General features: G+C 38.7%; 2 protein-coding genes across 5 annotated transcripts in view; one reads left to right on the top strand and one right to left on the bottom strand.

Moving 5' to 3' along the window:
• Positions 1 to 638: 638 nt before the first annotated feature.
• Positions 639 to 17,454, bottom strand: LOC139134782 (uncharacterized). Its single transcript, XM_070701837.1, has 6 exons — positions 17,290 to 17,454; positions 11,527 to 11,593; positions 10,928 to 10,959; positions 9,365 to 9,587; positions 4,893 to 8,691; positions 639 to 1,086 (listed from the first exon to the last, which is right to left on the bottom strand). The coding sequence occupies exons 1-5, from the start codon at positions 17,365 to 17,367 to the stop codon at positions 6,455 to 6,457; spliced, it is 2,637 nt and encodes an 878-aa protein (XP_070557938.1). The 5' UTR covers positions 17,368 to 17,454; the 3' UTR covers positions 639 to 1,086; positions 4,893 to 6,454.
• The window catches only part of LOC139134783 (GRIP1-associated protein 1-like), a 45,030-nt gene continuing 44,475 nt past the window's right edge, over positions 17,429 to 17,983 (top strand). For all 4 annotated transcript variants that reach the window (XM_070701838.1, XM_070701840.1, XM_070701839.1 and 1 more), the window contains exon 1: positions 17,429 to 17,549. In XM_070701838.1, coding sequence (XP_070557939.1) covers positions 17,508 to 17,549 — 42 coding nt within the window. In that variant the 5' untranslated portion in view covers positions 17,429 to 17,507. The remainder of the gene's footprint in view (positions 17,550 to 17,983) is intronic.

Consider the following 17,983-nt stretch of genomic DNA (forward strand, 5'->3'; position numbering starts at 1 on the left):
GAGATGTCTTGTATTTAATTAGTTGCTATATCTCTCATTCAAGCACATTTTCTGAGATATAAACTCAGCTTCACACATTTGGAAGACAAATACAACAGTCTGAAACATTGAAAAGACAGGAAAAGTATCCTCAGCTGAATGTCATGACAAGCAGCCAGACCAAGATATGTGAACAAGCCTCTGTGATAGCCCTTTGTTGCAACAAAACTACATTGTATTATGATAGCTACAGCTCACACAACATGAAGTTTTGCCTGCAAGACCATGACAGTTCAGGTACCTTACTATTTAATGAGGTGGATCAGAATAGGAAGAAAAAAATATCCGAAACAAACATGGTGACTGCCAGCCATTGCTAGGAACAGCATAATAAAGGCATTGTAGCTATATGCATAGAGTACACAGCAAACTGTTTCTAGTACCAATTGACCTATCTCCGTGATTAGTCTTGCCCAACACCATGGGGAAATTTGTAGCACTACTTACAGCGCTGTAAAAAGTATTTCACCATAGCAGTGGTAAATTTCAATTCAAATTCCCTAGCTACATGTATAAGGTGACTGTGCTTTTCTGTCTTCTGAGAATTATTTTAAAGAGACAAGTTTGTCACAGGAAAAGAATGCAAAATTGGCCAGTCATGTAATAATATATGGCAATCATGTCATAATTTTATTCAAGCATATATAAGAGGCACGCAAGTTCAAAAGCAGAAAGTTTTTATGTGCTTCTACAGACTAAGATACGACTCTTAAACATGATAGATAACAATTACATTTAAAATCATACAAACATCAAAATCAAACATGTATCAGTTGACACAGAATGTTCCGGTAACAAACGAGTCAGAAAAGCTATTATTCCACTGTAATAAAAAATGACCGGTTAAGACCATCAACAAAGTATCCTTTGTACATTATAATGATTATGGGTTGTCTTTGAAGCCTGACAAAAAAATACAGCAATCCAGAAAATGCCAAAATCTTGACCTACAGGGACATTGCTAGAACTTTTGATGCTTGTTTGCTATAATTTTTGTTTTGTTTGCCAATTGCAAGTTCTTCTTCTACATGTACAGTCAAAAGCATGCTAAGGGACCGAGCACAATTAACGGCGGGGGGGGGGCCGGAAGAGAAAATGGGGGGGGCCACGAAAAAAAATGAGTGTTCTTGGGGTGGGCCATGAAAATTCCAAGGAAGGTAAGGGGTGGGCCACCAAAATTTTTTACACCATGACAGACAGAGAATATTTTTCAGCATTTTTGTTCCTTGTTGAAGTTGGAGTTCCTTGTTAAACTTCTTGTAGCGTGATGAAATACCAAGTCTTGAACCTCACAATGCAGTTGTTCTGTGTAAAATCAGCAATATTATGATTAAAATAGCACAACACAATACTGACAAGTATATTCCCTTACAAAACTGAACTGCCTATTAGCCAGTCCACATAACTGTGTGGAACAGGTGGCATGGCTATTTGAGGGAAAATAGGCAGTCCATAGCAGCCCAACCTGCCACATGCCAGTATTGGAAATACGACATGTTAAAATTTGAACATTCATCACAAGCTATGCATGTGAAATCAGGCTCAGCCATGTGAAGTAACCATTCATTAGCAGTCCTATTGAATTCATGACAGAAGGGAAGATTGTCAATGGATTGAATGGTAGCTTACACATGTGGCAGTAAAAATTTAGACATGCATTAATAAACTCCAAGGACTGACTTGTTTGTCAATTCTCATGTTTTCATATCCCTATTGTCTATTTAATTTAAATAAATTAGGCAGCACTCATGTGTAGAGTTGTTTTTACTTGAGTTAAGTTTTTCAGGTGAAATTACTCATGTTTGCACAATAGAAATGTCACATGGGTCACATGCACTGGTTACCAGTTAAATTGTTCTCAGACTTAAATATTTAGTGGATACAGAAGCAACGGTTTGCCATTTAAAGTGACAGTGTAAAGCTGTAAGTTTTTGATTTTGTTAATATTTTTGTTATGTATTACTTTATTGGTTCACAAATTTAAGTTGAATTAGCTAGTTGATATTATCAATACAACCAACATACACTTTGTGTGCATGTATATTATAAAAGTCCACGTGTTATTGTGTTCAATTAAAGTTTAGTCCAGACCAAAATGTGTTTACCAACAATAACAATGCTGACTTTACATAATACAGGTTGTGAACACTGGACATTTGAACGTGTTTTAGAAAATAGAATAACATTTGCAATACTGGCTAACATGATTTTGAAAAGAGAGAAAAACCTGTAGTCGATGTACGAAGAACAAAATTTCTGCCAAAATTATGAAGTTACAGACTATCCCTTAAATATAGTTAGAATTAATTTAATTCATCTCCATTCAAAAAAAAGAGACCAGGATTTTCAGCATAAACCAATGAATATGACAAGAGGGGAGTAATGCAGATGGCTGCGAACGTCTGTGAGTAGTAAATTAAATCAGATAAATCAGCACAGATCAAATTTTAAACATCGTTTATTTTTATTTTCAAAATGTGAAATAATTAACACATGTTCACCGCTAAATATTCAATATGATCGGAACCTGCATTCTATTGAAAGGTACTCACATGGTTGGATCTGTCAATAAATTTTGTCAGATCATCACACAACGACGAACACACTTGCGACGGTTCTGCATCTGCCATTGTAAAACTTTCGCGATCACAACTTACATAAAACTTAATGGAAACGCAGTACAGGTACTGTTCATCCCCAAACCGTTCAAAAATCGAGCCGGATCGACTAACGGTTCTGACGATGTATGATGTCGTGACTTTGGAAAGAGTTGCGTTTCCGAGAGTGGACGGCACGCAACAGGGTATGAACGTAAGGGTCCCGTAAATGAGTATGCTGGAATTTAACAAGGCTGATCAGTATTGCAACGGGGTTCACTTAGTGTGCTGGCTTAGTGTGCTGGACTTCCGTATTTTAACTGATCTCTTCATATAAAGTCATTTTTTGCTTATTAGAAAAATCTAAAAGAACAGTTTACGCGTACTTGAAATGTCAAAATTTTGCGACGGTCACGACCCTTGACCTTTCGAATTTGACCAATGCTTTGTGTTCCCACGCGATCGTTATCGGACACATTATGCGTTGCATCTCTCAAATGAGATAACGCATAGTTTTTTCAAGTATTAACGGCTGTTCAAATCTCCAGCTGAATCTTACGAATTATGGCTGATTTCTCAGTCATTTCTTCCCCCAGTGACGACACATTTTTAGTCAAAACAGCAAGTGAGTTAGGTCTATGTATGTTTCGGTGGACATTTCCCCGCGACATTGTTGGATGCAGTGACCGAGATAGCAAGTCGCCGTGGACGATAATTTTCCATTGATCCGGTAAGTATTTGAAATGCATATTTATAAAGGGCAATTACGAAATTAGTATGCCTTATAGAGAGGCTTTTCTCTGCACATTGATGTTTCCTGGGAAGCTTGGTTTTGTATATGGCCCGACATTTTTAACCTGAGCTTTAGGGCCAGTGGCAACAACTAGTCAAGTCAATACAACTTACACAAGCCCAATACATTTCTAGATATGTTACACTTTTAATGTGTTAATTTTGCACTCGCAAAGATGCATGTAAAAAATTCCTCTATGTGTATGTAACAAATCACACACATGTTCTGAAACTGTATTGTAAATTTGTTGTCTTAATAAATGTTGCTAAGTTCATTCTCTTCTTTCTGTTTCATTTCAGTGTGCATATCAGCCAAGGCCCAAGAAAATTCGGCAAGAATAATCATGACCTACCTAAAGAAGTCTTCAATATCAAATTTCAAAACAAAATAGGACATGAAAGACGAGACTTGGCCAGAGCTAAATGAACTCTTTTAAAAAACTAATCTTTGACTAAATCACTTTTCACTGTGTCTATGAAATTTGTTGAAGCCAAAAATTTATTAAATTGGTCATCAGACTTACAGATATAGGCCTATTTTGTGCTTTTTATTTTGAACGTTTGGAAAGGTGAGTCTGCTTGTGTTTGCTGTGATCAGGTGAGTCTGAGTTGCTTTTAACTCTGTTTGGCCTGTCTTAGTTTTAGGCCAAATATGGTTAAATTACATCTCTAACCAATTGTATCATATATACATGTACACTAAAAGAGCCTGTGTAAAAAGTACTCGATTTCACTGGAATTTGATTTCACTTATTTGATATTTGCTTACACCTTGCAAACATGCAAATGTAACAATGTTTACCAAATTCGTAACAGCAACATCAATAAAAGTAAAATCTGGTGTCAAATCAGTACTTTTCATGGTGCTCTTTTTCTGCCAGGATGACCCTGTCATTCATATGTGCATTCAAAATAACCGTTCGTTCACATACATGTGAACAGTTCAAAATAACCATTCGTTATTCAAAATAACCATTCGTTCACATTTATGTGAATGGCTAGCTGAAATGAATGTGTACTGCCTAACTGCCTATTCCCTATGCACATACAGTTAGCCATGCCAACTAGCCATGTGAATGCTAATTTCACATGGTACTGACAGGCATTCCTGTTCTATAAGCTAGCTGTAGGTGTTACAAGTAGTAAAGCTTGAACATATGTTATTTTGTTTATTATTTATATATTTATTTGTTTATTATTTATTTCAAGAATGCAAGAATGTTGTTTTCACTAAAGCATATATTAAAAGTTATAAGGATTATATATATGTGTACAACTTTGTACCCATGTAATCTTTCTTTTTTTTCGGGGGGGGGGGGGGGGCCACAAAAATTTTGTTGCCGGTGATGGGGGGGCCACTAAAATTTTTGCTGGTGTTAGGGGGGGCCTGTAAAAAATTTTGCACCACATATTTTCTCTTCCAGCCCCCCCCCCGCCGTTAATTGTGCTCGTTCCCTAAACCACATACTGCAGTCATACTACTTAGCTTGTCAACACTGTGTCTATATGTATGTGTTAACACTTGTACAGGCAGTTGACACGCTAAATACTGTACATGTCACTATGCTTTGGGGAGTACATCAAGAAACTATAGTTGACATTAAAAACAAAATCATTTTAAAATCATTAAAAGTTCTCTCTTTAATTTCCACTGTAATGTAATCACACCAATCAAACTTGTTTGGCAGTAATTTTATTCATATGATTGTTAATTGTTATTTGATGTATTTAATTTTAAGCAATAAAGCACACCAAGCGACATTATTACACGAGATTTTGACCAGTTCACTTCATTCATATATGCACTCGCGATATATGAAGTGATCTGGTCAAAATCAAGTGACATACCATTGCTGGGTGTGATTTATTGATATTATATCATAACAGTGTACTGAAATTCTGGCATGGAACGTCAGAAAAGGATTTTTGCTCTTGCTGAAAGCTCACGCATGTGCCAACCGTGGTATATCGCAAATACAGGACGGTTCTTTTCACGTCTCGACCAATCAGATCACTGCATTTATGCCATCAATATACTGGTATGATATAAATGAATACAAATCATGATTATGACTGGTCAATGATTATTATCATACAAATCAAATACGAATCATATACGCTAAGTATTTATGCCGTGCATGTTAGGCTGTGTAACTGTGGTCAGGTGGGTTAGGAAGACTGGACGGACCAATGAAACTAAGATTGTAACATCACTGAGTACATGTATATCTCAAAACTTGATAATTCTTTGAGTATATCTTGGTTCAATCATACAGCAGGTACAGTGTATGGCAAATTACAGTTGTATTTTGAACTGTTATGGTAAGATAATGACACTAGACTACAGATAATTTATTTGTAATTGTTCACACATAAAATTTCACATGAATGCGACTATAAAAGCTTTCAGAAAACACATGGTATATACACTCAATTTAAGGAAAATGAATAGTTGATTAAGAATGCAAATTTTGGCAAACAAATTCAAAAGCATTGTCACAGAAATTATAAAAGTTTACTTCAAAAGCATGTAAAAATTTCCAGTTAAAGAATGTTTGAATGTATGAAATGTTCAACGCTGTCTCGTGATATCTGGTCTACCAGAGAATAGTACATATATACCATCTATTTAATATAGGGTGTTTTGAAAAAGCTTGGCTCTTCTCCAAGAAATTTTTATAAGCTGTGAACTCTTGAATATTTACAATACTTTTCTGTTCTACCACTTCTGTGGGCCCATTATGAAGCTCTTGGAGAAAAAATTTTCATCATTATACTTTAATAGCTTTGTGAAAATCAGACATTTAATTTTTTTCCCATAGAATGAATACAGGCATGGTGGTCATTTTGAATTTCAAATATCAGTGAAGTTATTCAAGGTAATTTGTTTTTCTGGTACAAAACTTTGCATGGTGACTCTCTACATTTATTCTTGATTTTAAATAAGAATGGTTGAAGCTTTCGAGGTGTGTGCTGCTTTAATACCATACAAAGTACCTTGCTGTGCAAAGTCATTCAACTAGGAATTAATTAATGTTGGAGTTCCTGGGCTCAACATATCTATTTCTCCTTGGTGTTGGAAGGGTTAGAAAATTAAACACATCACTTGAATCAGAATCAAACAAATCAACGCTGTCTGTTTCCAAGCTGTCTTCATATTCCAGCCTATCATTGCTACTTATCAACTGTTTGACGTGTCGTGCTGGGGTTTTCTCACTTCTGTGGTCAGTGTCTTTCCTCGCTCTTTTCTTTGGAGAACTCGGATCTTTCCTGTACATGTATTTTTGTTTATTTCCACTTTCACTGATAATATTCCGTCTTTCAGAGAAGTCAGAGTCATCGCTATCGCTAGATGTTGAAACACACTGCCTGTGCAACATGCTGTCTTTTCTCCCTGGCTGCCACCTTTGACTGCTCTCTTCATCAGAGTCTGACAGCGGACAGACTCCATCAGAGCCATCTGTGGAATCCATATCGTTCCGATATTTGGACTTATGAACATTTGTGTTATCTTGTGCATTCCACCTGCATACTGAAATGTCTTCTAGACTTTTCCTAGCAGGAACCAGTTCTTTATATCTCCTTTGTACTTGAACACTTTGGTTGACATACTCTGCATCTCTGTGTTTAACTTTCACACCGAGAACACCACACCCACTCTGTTGAGGTGAATTAATAGTGACCTTTTTGAACGGAGACAAGAGAGATGACGGTGACCTCACACATACCACTTTCTTGCATTTCTTTGGTGTTATTTCCCTCACGCTTTTGGATTTGTTTGAACTTGACCAGTATCTTTCAGAGACAAGGTCACGTCTGATTTGACTGGCATCAGGTCTGTCTTTGGATATACTCCGGTCTCTGTGTCCAGATTCCACACGTGTCTTTCTGACAACCAGATTTGGGTTGCTGGACCTACCCTGTGTGTGACCAGAGGGTGTCCTTGGTGACAGCAGTGCCGTATTGACTTCACAAGACTGTGAGTACTCAAAGGGATGGAATGTTTGAAGGATATTGGATTGTTTCACAAAGTGCAGTTTCCTTCCACTTGATGGTGAACACATACCTTTTACAAGTTTTACTCTCTTCTCTGTTTTCACCCTGTGGTCTACTGTATTATATCTCCCATTAGACAATATGTTATCTCTACTTGGAAACTTCTTGAGATCTCTAACCAATTCCTTTCCAGTTTTGACTTGTCCTTTGATTAGTCCAAATGATCCCTGCTCATACTTTATTTCCTGATTAGACTTCACATGATGGTGACGTCGTTTATTTCCTGTATGTGTCTTTGGTCTTCGGTCTTGGCTTGGATTGTGCTCAACTTTCAAACTATCAAAGCTTTTTGATGTACTCAAACGTACTTGTTCCCGTTGATCCAATCCGGTGTCTGCCCTCATGTTCAGAACCCAATTTAGGCACCTTTGCATCCGATACTCCTGGGTCTTTTGATTTTCTACATGCAAGCGTGCCGATGGTGTTCTTTTCACAGGACCACTGTTATTAGAGCAACTGTCACTGATGTTACCCGTACCATTAGGGACAGACTTTACCACCTTTCTTTCACTTCTTGGTTTGCGTTGATTTGATTGAATCGTTTTCATTATGTTTACATTTTCCCTGAGTGGTCTGAAGTTGTGCCCACCACTTGAAAGCCTCTTAGGTGAATGTTCACTTTTAGGAATGGATTTCCGTAAACTTGTTGCCATTTTTACTCTCTCCTTGATCTGTTCATAAGAGTGATGTCGTTGTCTCCTTTCATTGCTTGAGTTCCCATGACGTTGCATACTGTCATGATACCTGGCTGTGAAATGATATCCTCTACCCGACCGATGATCAACTTTGTTTTTGTTTTTCCTCTCACTGTAAAATGTTGAGTTAAAATCTGTATCTCTAGCACTATTTGACTTAATAACAGGTGTAGTGCCTGGGATGTCGGAGTGCCTACCATCCTTGTGAGCATAGGATTTTCTATCTTCATGTGTGTATATGTCGAATTTCACATGTTTTTGACCTGCATCAGGCGTCTTGTCCTCATATAAGTCACAGTCCACATCGTCTTCAAAAAAGGCTGATTTCTGAAGATAAGAGTTCTGACTTTCATTGTGGTCAAAACTGACTTCATCCTCCCAAGAGAGGGAGTTCGTATCGGCGTCATCATTCAGGTCTTGCATGATGGCTTTGTGTAAGCTGTTAGCATACCCGAATCCACTTGCATTCTTCAACTCATCAAAGTCCATACAAAGAATGTCGTCGGGTATGTCTGCAAAACAAGTTATTTCACACATCAAGAAAGACACAAATTTCTGACAAAAGGCAGAGTTGTCAGCACAGCCATTATTGACAATAGTTTATGTGAAAATAATAGAAACCTATACTGATAAGTTGCCTTCCTGCAAGTGTAAATAATCTGATATGCATTTAGGAAATTTGAAATATTTACCCCTGGGTATTTACACAATTTTCAAGTTGGCTGTAATATTTCATGAAATGATATATCATGTTAAGGTGGAATGTGCCTTTCGGAAAGATGTAATTCGGACTCTTAAACTTTTACAATATTCTTTCGGCCTACCACTTGAGAGTGCTAGTTTTGAAACTTATGGAGTAAAAATTTTTCAACGGCTTAGTTTTGTGAAAATTGGGAATTGTATTTTCCCTGATAGAGATAACACAGGGAGGGAGGCCATTTTGAGTTTAAAATATTGGTAAAGGTTGGGTGATTTGTTTCTTGGTACCAAAATTTGCATGGCAATCTATGATTTTAATTCTTGATTTTGAAAGAGAGTGGTGGTAAGGTTGCTTGAGGATCTTTCATTTTCAAGGCATGAACTACCTTAAAATACTGCTTTGATTCACTCAAATTTGTACATCAACAAAAAGTTGTGTGTGTAGAGTAAAAATTGTCCCATAATATTCAGTTATTAGTGTCATACCTTGGAAGTTTGAATTTTCTATTTCTAGATCCTGAAAATGTGTAGGTGGTTTCCCATGTCTTGGGGACACTGTCAGATCAATCACACGGTCAGAATCATTATCTTCACTTGAAGGACCTCCCTCATCACCATCACCACCACCATTGTCATCATCATCATCGTCATCGTCATCATCTTCATCATCATCATCATCTTCTTCATCATCATAGTCATCAAAGAGTTTCTAAAATGAATTATCAAAATAATTCAAGTATGTCATTTATCACTGATCTGTAAAGTAGTGGTACAATACCCATACATTGTATATCAGCACAACCACAATGTTTCTACTTGGGATGCATGGTGTTTTTCAGACTCAGTAATCCCTAGAGATCATGTAAATGGGTGGTACAAACAAATCTAGGTGTACAAGTGCACATGGAAATAAATGCATTTCATCATGTGTTTCTGCTCTGTGCTTTTGTTTGTACCATGGGCCATTTGAATTTCAGATTTTAACTATTTTATAAGTATTTCGATATTTTGTCAAAATGAAGACATACCATGAATATTTGAACCTTTATTGTCAGCGAGACCGCTTTATCCAGGTTAGGATAGATTTAGCTTGGTATCTTGTACTTTGGTTACTCCATGAGGGTAGAAATATGGCTGGGAACACTGAGTACCCTCCTTGCATTTAACAGGCTGTATTGATAAAGGCACTATAGTCGCCTATATTCTATGTTGGTTGAGTTTTTCAAGTCAAGGAATACACCTGGCAATTTTAAAACAATGATCTTCTAAAAGAATACTTGTGGTTTAGGGAAACATACCACACACAATATGCAATGTCAATTTGCCAAATGTTCAGTGCAAAAATACCCTGATCTGTTAACAGTCTACGCTTCAAGTTCATTCAACAGAAGGACTGTCATGAAATTTACAAAATTTAAGTAATTTTGATTTCAGGCAGGGGCCAAGCATGATAAAATACACACATCAAAAAAGAAACCCCGGTAATATTTCTGTTGTTCCCTGACACAATTGCATTGATAAACTGAGGGGAACCCTAGTAGAATTTAGTGGTTATCAACCTTAAATAAAACACTGAAATATCTGTGATAGGCCTGACACTTAAAGGGCCAGTAATTCTAACTTCTGATGATATTTTCATTATTTTTATTTTATAAATCAATTGCAACTTCTTATCCTACTCCCAAAAGAATGCTGAAACACCCACTATTTAGCTTGTCAACTTAGTGTCTATGTGTGTAGAAAGCATTGTTATTGTTTAAATTCCAATAATAGTCCGGACCAGAATTCACCTGTCAACAATAACATTGCAGTTTACACATGTACAGCTTGGGTTGACAAGCTAAATCCTGTGTATATCAACATGCCTTGGCGAGTTCTAGGAATTATGGTTGACATTAAAAACAAAAATGGTGAAAAAATTGTCAAAAGGTAACATTACTGGCCCTTTAGATAGAAATCATTCAGAGTTATTTTGTGCAATTCCTTAGAACTGCTTGTCTCCATGGATGGCAAATTATAACTTGGATTTTAACAATAATAAAACCTCACCGTCAGATAATCGTTTCCTCCAATAGTTTCTTCTGTAATTCAGGGAAAAAGAAAGTCTGTTAGTATTTAGTAGCATATTTAATTTGCCACAAGATACATCTATGACAGTGGACAAGTCAATTCTGTTTCTAACAATAATTGCTGATCAAATTATTTCATAATTGCAAAAAAAGACAAGATCACAAAGACAGATAAAGTCTGATGATGCCAGTGTATGAGCTAACCTTTTCACCACCATGGTTTTGCCCAAACCCATTGTTATCTATGACGATTGTGGAACTGTTCACAAGGAAATGGGGTGAACATGGTAAGCAAAGCAGACAGATTGGCCTGTATGTATGAAAGACTAAAGGCAACACTAAGGAAATATTTGTATCAAACCTAACAGTTAGATATTTACTTTTTTATCAACAATGACATAAAAATGTATCAGGCTTGCTCTGTCATTCTATTTAGTACATGCAACTAAATATGACATTGGGTATACAACAAGATAATAAAACTTATAAGCTCAGGTTATTATGACCCTGTAAATAAAGAGAAATTAACAACTGTATTGTACCTGTACAGTCACCGTATTTATTTGCTATGAAACTTACTTCCATATTTAATGACTTCCATACTGCTCCAAATAATTTCATCATCATCATCAAATGGTTGATTGTACTGTTGTCAAAAGTAGAAGAACAGGAAAAAATTAAAGTCAGCAGTAGACTGCCCCCTCCAGTTACTTGGCTTGTCTCGTCAGTTACTGTCTGGCAAAGTGTGGGCAAAAGGTGTTCATCCCACAATCTAAGCACACCTAGCCTGACAGTCTGCTGAAGTTCATTCCTTCAATTTATTGTTTTGATATTTATATGCCCACAGACTTGGAGCAAGTCTAAGTCTGCAGTAAAAGCTCATAGTTTGTAGTTTGTTTATTTCATTGCTGGTTTACTTCAGCAGAGTGTGCTACAAAATTGTTCTACACAATTGTATGTCTGGCGGTTGAATATGGAATTCATTGCAGTAATATAACATAAGACTAACTTCACTATGACATTTCTCACAGTCCTGAACTCATTGGCATCAGGAAAAACATGGGGCTGGCTGTTTATATACATCCAGTTGGATGACACCCTCCGAGGAGCAGGCTGTTTTATGTTCAATAACATGCTTGATGCCGTCCCAAGCATGGCCTAAGGAGGACAACAAGGATCCCAGTGTAAAATAAGTCCATCTAACATTTCGCCACTCAGTCAAGGGTAACATCTTACAATGTTTGCATACTTCCATACTTCAACAAAGACAAGTATTCGGTCATACATGAACCTATTCACAGGTAGGTTTGTGGAGCTCATACTTTTATCCCAGTTGTATTACAATAAGACACTGAAAGACCTCCAGTCCCCTCCTGTGCAGACAAGAACAAGTTTACTCCACCTACTACACATATATCAATCAGAGTAGACAGACGACAGTCCCTTGTGCATTTTTCTGTCTAATATTGATGTAGTCTCTCGCACATCTGTGGGATTTGCAAGCGCAGACAGCGCGAGCTGGGAAAGCACAAGGGCCTGTCCTCATCCGCTGCACCCTCAACATCAACAACAGGGAAAACCTTGTTGTACCTGACACAGAAGAAATGACAGGTGAAGCGGGTCTTATGTCAGCCTGTCATGACATGGCCAGTTGGAAACAGTGCACCAAAGCAGCATGGTGACACCAAAACCTAGGAGGAACTCGGATATTCATGCTGCAAAGACTTTTGGAGACAAGTTATTGACGGTTATACTGCCTCTGCCTCCGCCCTGTTCTCAACGTCGTATCTCTTGAATAATCAATAGCAAGCCAGGCCCCTGCAAACAAGGACAGTCCTTGTGCCTGCGGCACTCGCAGTAATGTCTGCGGCATTCCCAGCTCGCACCTTTGGCGCTACACTTGCGAATGCCCCATACATCAATAATACAAAATAAGGACAAGTGACTGTTGACAGTCTACAATCAGAGTAAAAAAATGTAAAATTGGAAAACTGGATACATGTAAAACAACAGGAAGAGTATGGTGTTGAGATCTGGTGCATGAGTGCGACTTCATCAGAAGGTCTGAAAATGGGGCACTAGAAGGGAACACCAAAATTGAAATGCAATGACTGTTGATGCATTTTTCTTTTTATTTCATGTCTGTATGCAATCTTTTCTGTTTTTCCTGCACCCTTGGCAGTTTTTTCAAAGACAACCTCTTAGAATTTTTTTTCAAAATCTTTCAAGCCTCACAGGATATCAAATGGTCTACCACGTAGATTTACAATCTTTTGTGGAGTAGAAATAAAGTGAAAACTAAAAAACTAAAATTTGACCTTTTGCTATGAAACTGACCACCTAAGTTACCGTAGTTGCAATACGGTAGCTTGAAGTTTTGATTGGGTTTGATGACGGCAAATCCAGTCGACTCTGGAAAGGAATATTCTGGGGATACCTTTGTACCATACAAAAATGTTACACAGGGGTCGTCCTCGCGCTGTACCTAACCACAGCTCGGGCAACTGTGGCCAAATCGGAAGGCAAACCTACCGGATACCCTTTCGGATAGGAGAGATCGGTTCCCAGACACTTCGCACCAAAACCACTTCGCACCATACCATCTCGTCCCATACCATTTCGCACCAAAACCACTTCGCACCAAAACAACCTCGTACCAAAACCACTTCGCCCCCAAAAGTCACGTTCCCAAACCACTTTGCCCGAAACTTATCGCTAACTGGTAAAGCTGAAAATAACCACCTTTCTGTCATCCTGGGACTGAAATCTTGAAAGTGTACGCATTTCGCAAAATTGACATCGTGCAATTCCGCGCACGGCACCTGTGTTGTAACATTTGCGTGTTTCTTTTTTCTTATTCTATCGTTTATGGTTTCATGCAACAATAAATGGTTCGTGGTAGCCAAAACGTCCTAACACATTAATGCTTCCAAGTTGCAGGTAAAAACACAGGCGACCCAATAAGTTCTGAGTTTTTCACACTGTTTTCTCTATCATTTTCTCTTCTTTCTTCATGCTCTGAATGATCGGAATAAATAAAATAAATGGTTTATATAACCTAACCTAGCCTCTGTGACTCTTTATTTATTTTACACTCCATTACAAGGACGTATATCTCTCATACACACATGCTGTAATTAATTAGTCAACACAACTAATTATGCTAATCCGTGGACTTATCAGGGATTTTACGGGTTGGTCAACATCGCGAAAGATAGGAATGGTTACTAAAACGGGAAGGTAAGAAGCTCTCCTGAAATGTGTCCAGAAATTACCAAATTGCGGCCAGTCATGACCATTTATCCAAAATTTACTGCAGCCAATGTATTTCGATGGCCGAGGAGAGCTAGCTACTCTAATTTCAAACGTGTATATGGTCGCGAACAGTGCAAACCCTACCAGTGCCTTGCCTGCAGTTCATGGCATGAGGACGTCCGTAAAGCAGGAAGTCGGAAGTTGAAACCTTTGACCTTTACGTTGTTTATATGTGGGCAAACTTGTAAACATATTTCCCAGGGACAAGTCTGATTTTGACTAGGGTCAAAGTTCGTGTGGTTAAGCGTGGTTCTCTCAATCGGGTGGTGTTGCTGAGGTTTTGTCTGCCCACCGTCCGTGGGTGGAGGGACGGTGGTCTGCCTTTCAGTTTAGCTGTGCGTTCTCGATAATTTTGCTGTATTTTTTCTCACAAACATTGGAAATTCGTTTAAGTTTTAAGAAACATTAATTTTTATATGAGGAATATTCTAGCTCGTATCCTCGAATTAAATCAGCCGATTTTCTTTGATACAGTTTTTATAAGAACTCTTTGGGGCGGCGTCAGATAACAAGTGGGATGAGACAACATTTCGTTCATGTAAGGAAATCATATAGCAAGTACTTCTTGCGCTGGTGCAAACTCTACGAAATATTATGATATCAAAGATGTTTTCCATGATAGTTTACAAGGTTTTTGTCTAAATTCGCGGAAATCATCAAGAATATCTAAAAAATACTACACGAAATTATGACTACATTTTGTATGTGTAGAGGTGTTGTTTGCCGTTCCGAACGAACGTATGTTCTACACGTACGCGACGTATGGTTATCACGATCAGCTGATGATGGAACGTAATTACGTGTAACTAAACTTCTCAATAACGATATGTTACCGGCAGACATGGAGATAATAGCGAGTGAATAGAAATGACGGTGACTGGTTTACAAAATTCACAGTGCTGGTAAAAATTCTCACAGGCTTCTTAACGTAGTGGCCGATGATGTCAGTTTGTGTTTCGATGTTGCGAGGTCACCGCTCAGGTGACTTTAGTGACGGGCTACACTGAGCCTCGTCAATCGCTTACAAGTACGCCAGAAAAAGAACGGTCTGCGAGTAGTCATGTCGGAAAAAGCTGGAAAAACGGCGATAGTTTGGTGATTTTTGAGCGGATTTCTGGTAGTGGTAGGCCCCTAATAACCATGTTGTCGATGAGTGTTGGCAATTTTGGTGGAAAATTTTCGAAATATCGACAAACAAAGTTGCAACAAGCGTGCTGTCGGGCAGAACATCATGGACGTTCCCATGGCTGTGGTGGTGACGTTAAAGTCAAAACCAGCCATAAAAGGCAGAAATCCCGTCTGAAAACACCACAGCTATGGACCCAAAGCTAGCCTAACCATGGATATAAAAAAATAGATCTATATTTTACATCCATGGCCTAACAGTACAAACGAAGTTTTATAGCCCGTGCGCCGCTTCTTTCGGGAATTTTGTGCACTAACAGCATATGGCACGATTGAAAATCGATGAATTCCTTAGACTAGTAGCGACCATGGAGCTAGAAACTAGCTCCATGTAGCGACCAACTCTCTTTTATTACGCGAAAAAAGTAACCGGCGAGATTAACTCTTTGACGCCATACAGTCATTCTAGTCATGAGCTTGGTTGCTACCGTATACCAGAAAACAACCGATCGCGACTTTGACGTCAAAGGCCTGTTGCTGGTACGTACTTTGAGGCAGAAAATAACGATATGTTACCGGTAGACATGGAGTTAATAGCGAGTGCAGAGAAATGAAGGTGACTGGTTTAAAAAATTCACAGTGCTGGCCAAAATTCTCCAGTGTGTGCTCCTGCTAATGTGTCACCATTGTGCCTTGAATCACGATGCGGTTTGTAAATTCACTACCTCCATGGTAAATTATACTTGGTATACACACTCCCAGAAAACGACGGCGTGAAACAAACATCTATATAAGTTTGTTGAAAAACTCATTAAACGGCCACTCCGGCGATCTTTTTCTGCTTGGTCGGTCGATACTTTCTGGGTGGAGCAGGACCATGTCTGCTTAGTTATGTTGGAATTGGCGCTTGGCAACGAAAAGCATGCGCGTTTCCAGCGTTCCTTTCGATATAACTTCCCGTTTATTTTTGAATAATGAGCAGTGTTTGTTTGCGCATATCATGAATATATAAGCGTCCACTAGGTTTACGGACGTCCTCGGGACATGTTTCCCCAGATCTTCATACCTTCTCCTTTTTCATTAACATCACTATCTTTCCGATGTTGACCAACCTCTGATAAGTCCACGGATTAGCATAATTAGTTGTGTTGACTTATTAATTACAGCATGTGTGTATGAGAGATATACGTCCTTGTAATGGAATGTAAAATAAATAAAGAGTCACAGAGGCTAGGTTAGGTTATATAAACCATTTATTTTATTTATTCCGATCATTCAGAGCATGAAGAAAGAAGAGAAAATGATAGAGAAAACTGTGAAAAACTCAGTAATACTTAATGGGTCGCCTGTGGTAAAAACAACCTTGTGATACGTCGTAACATCGTTGTTTCAAAACGATCGAGTTGCTACTACCTCCATGTTTTTACGAAGTGGTTTTAGTACGATGTGGTACTTGGGGCGAAGTGGGGTTGGGCGAAGTAGTACTTGGGACGAGGTGGTTTTGGTACGAAATGTTTTGGGACGAAGTTGTGTGGGGCGAACTGGTTTTGGTGCGAAGTGTCTGGACCCCGGAGAGATCCGAGGCTCTGTGTTTGCCGTCCGACCCATAACCTCAGGTAAACCTCGTCATAGAATTGCCCCATTAGAAAAATGAATGCTTTTTCGGGTACATGTCACATTTTACAACTTTTGAAAACTATGATCGGAGGGCAACTAGTAACGACCACTACCATCAGAGTTGCTGCAGTTTCGGACTACAGCATGACAGTACGGAACTGCGCCGTCTGCAGCAACTACCGAAGGATACCAGATGACTGAACTCTAAACCGGTGGAGTAGAATGAGGAGGATAAAAGAACAACATTATAATATAATCAAGATAACATCCATTTTATTCTCTTACCTTATCTAAAATGCTGTTCCAGCGTTCCCTGAAACTCATATGAGAGTTCTGCAGATGAGATCTAAAATTGCCAGCCATATTTGTTTTCAAGCGTCGCGGGTTAGCTACATCGAAACCGAGGCTGATATCTCTCCGGCGTTGCACTGCAGTACATTACGCCCTCTTGACTTTGGGCCGGGTGGTGTGTAGGTGTAATATTTGTGACGTCATTTTCAAAGATGGCGCAGTCCTTGTCGGATGAAGAATTCCAGCGGATGCAGGTAAATGCCTCATAAATGCGATGGATGAACGAGAAAAGGGAGTTTCTTCCATTGTGAATTGCCTTAAAGACTTCATACGAATACAAAGAAATCAATGACTGGGAGGGACATGGTGAATTAATTAACGTTTTTGGAACTGTTTTGGAAGTGAATGACTATCCGAACTGGGCTGTACACAGGCACTCGACTCAAGATGCAATGCAAGCAAAACCGTCACTCATGCAACCAGACGGTTTTGCTTGCATTGAGTCGAATGCCTGTGGGAATGTAGCAGGGCGCTTGACTCAACCTGACGAATTCACAAATGTAATTGCCAGCCGATGAAACCGGTGTTTTTACGCTTGTTGGGTCGATCGCCTGTGGGCAGATCTGAGGAAGAGGCACTTGGTTGGTGAACGTTGGAGTATCCAACGTGATATGCTGAATAAAAGAAC

This window comes from Ptychodera flava, chromosome 6 (assembly GCF_041260155.1).
Source record: "Ptychodera flava strain L36383 chromosome 6, AS_Pfla_20210202, whole genome shotgun sequence".
Classification (NCBI taxonomy): domain Eukaryota; kingdom Metazoa; phylum Hemichordata; class Enteropneusta; family Ptychoderidae; genus Ptychodera; species Ptychodera flava.

Excerpts from the sequence above, each read along its gene's own strand:
- LOC139134782 (XM_070701837.1), bottom strand. The coding sequence starts at position 17,367 with ATGGCTGGCAATTTTAGATCTCATCTGCAGAACTCTCATATGAGTTTC. Across the intron at positions 11,594-17,289 it reads GGAACAGCATTTTAGATAAG|TACAATCAACCATTTGATGA; the intron begins GTAAGAGAATAA and ends TTTTGACAACAG. Across the intron at positions 8,692-9,364 it reads AGAAAATTCAAACTTCCAAG|ACATACCCGACGACATTCTT; the intron begins GTATGACACTAA and ends CTTGTTTTGCAG.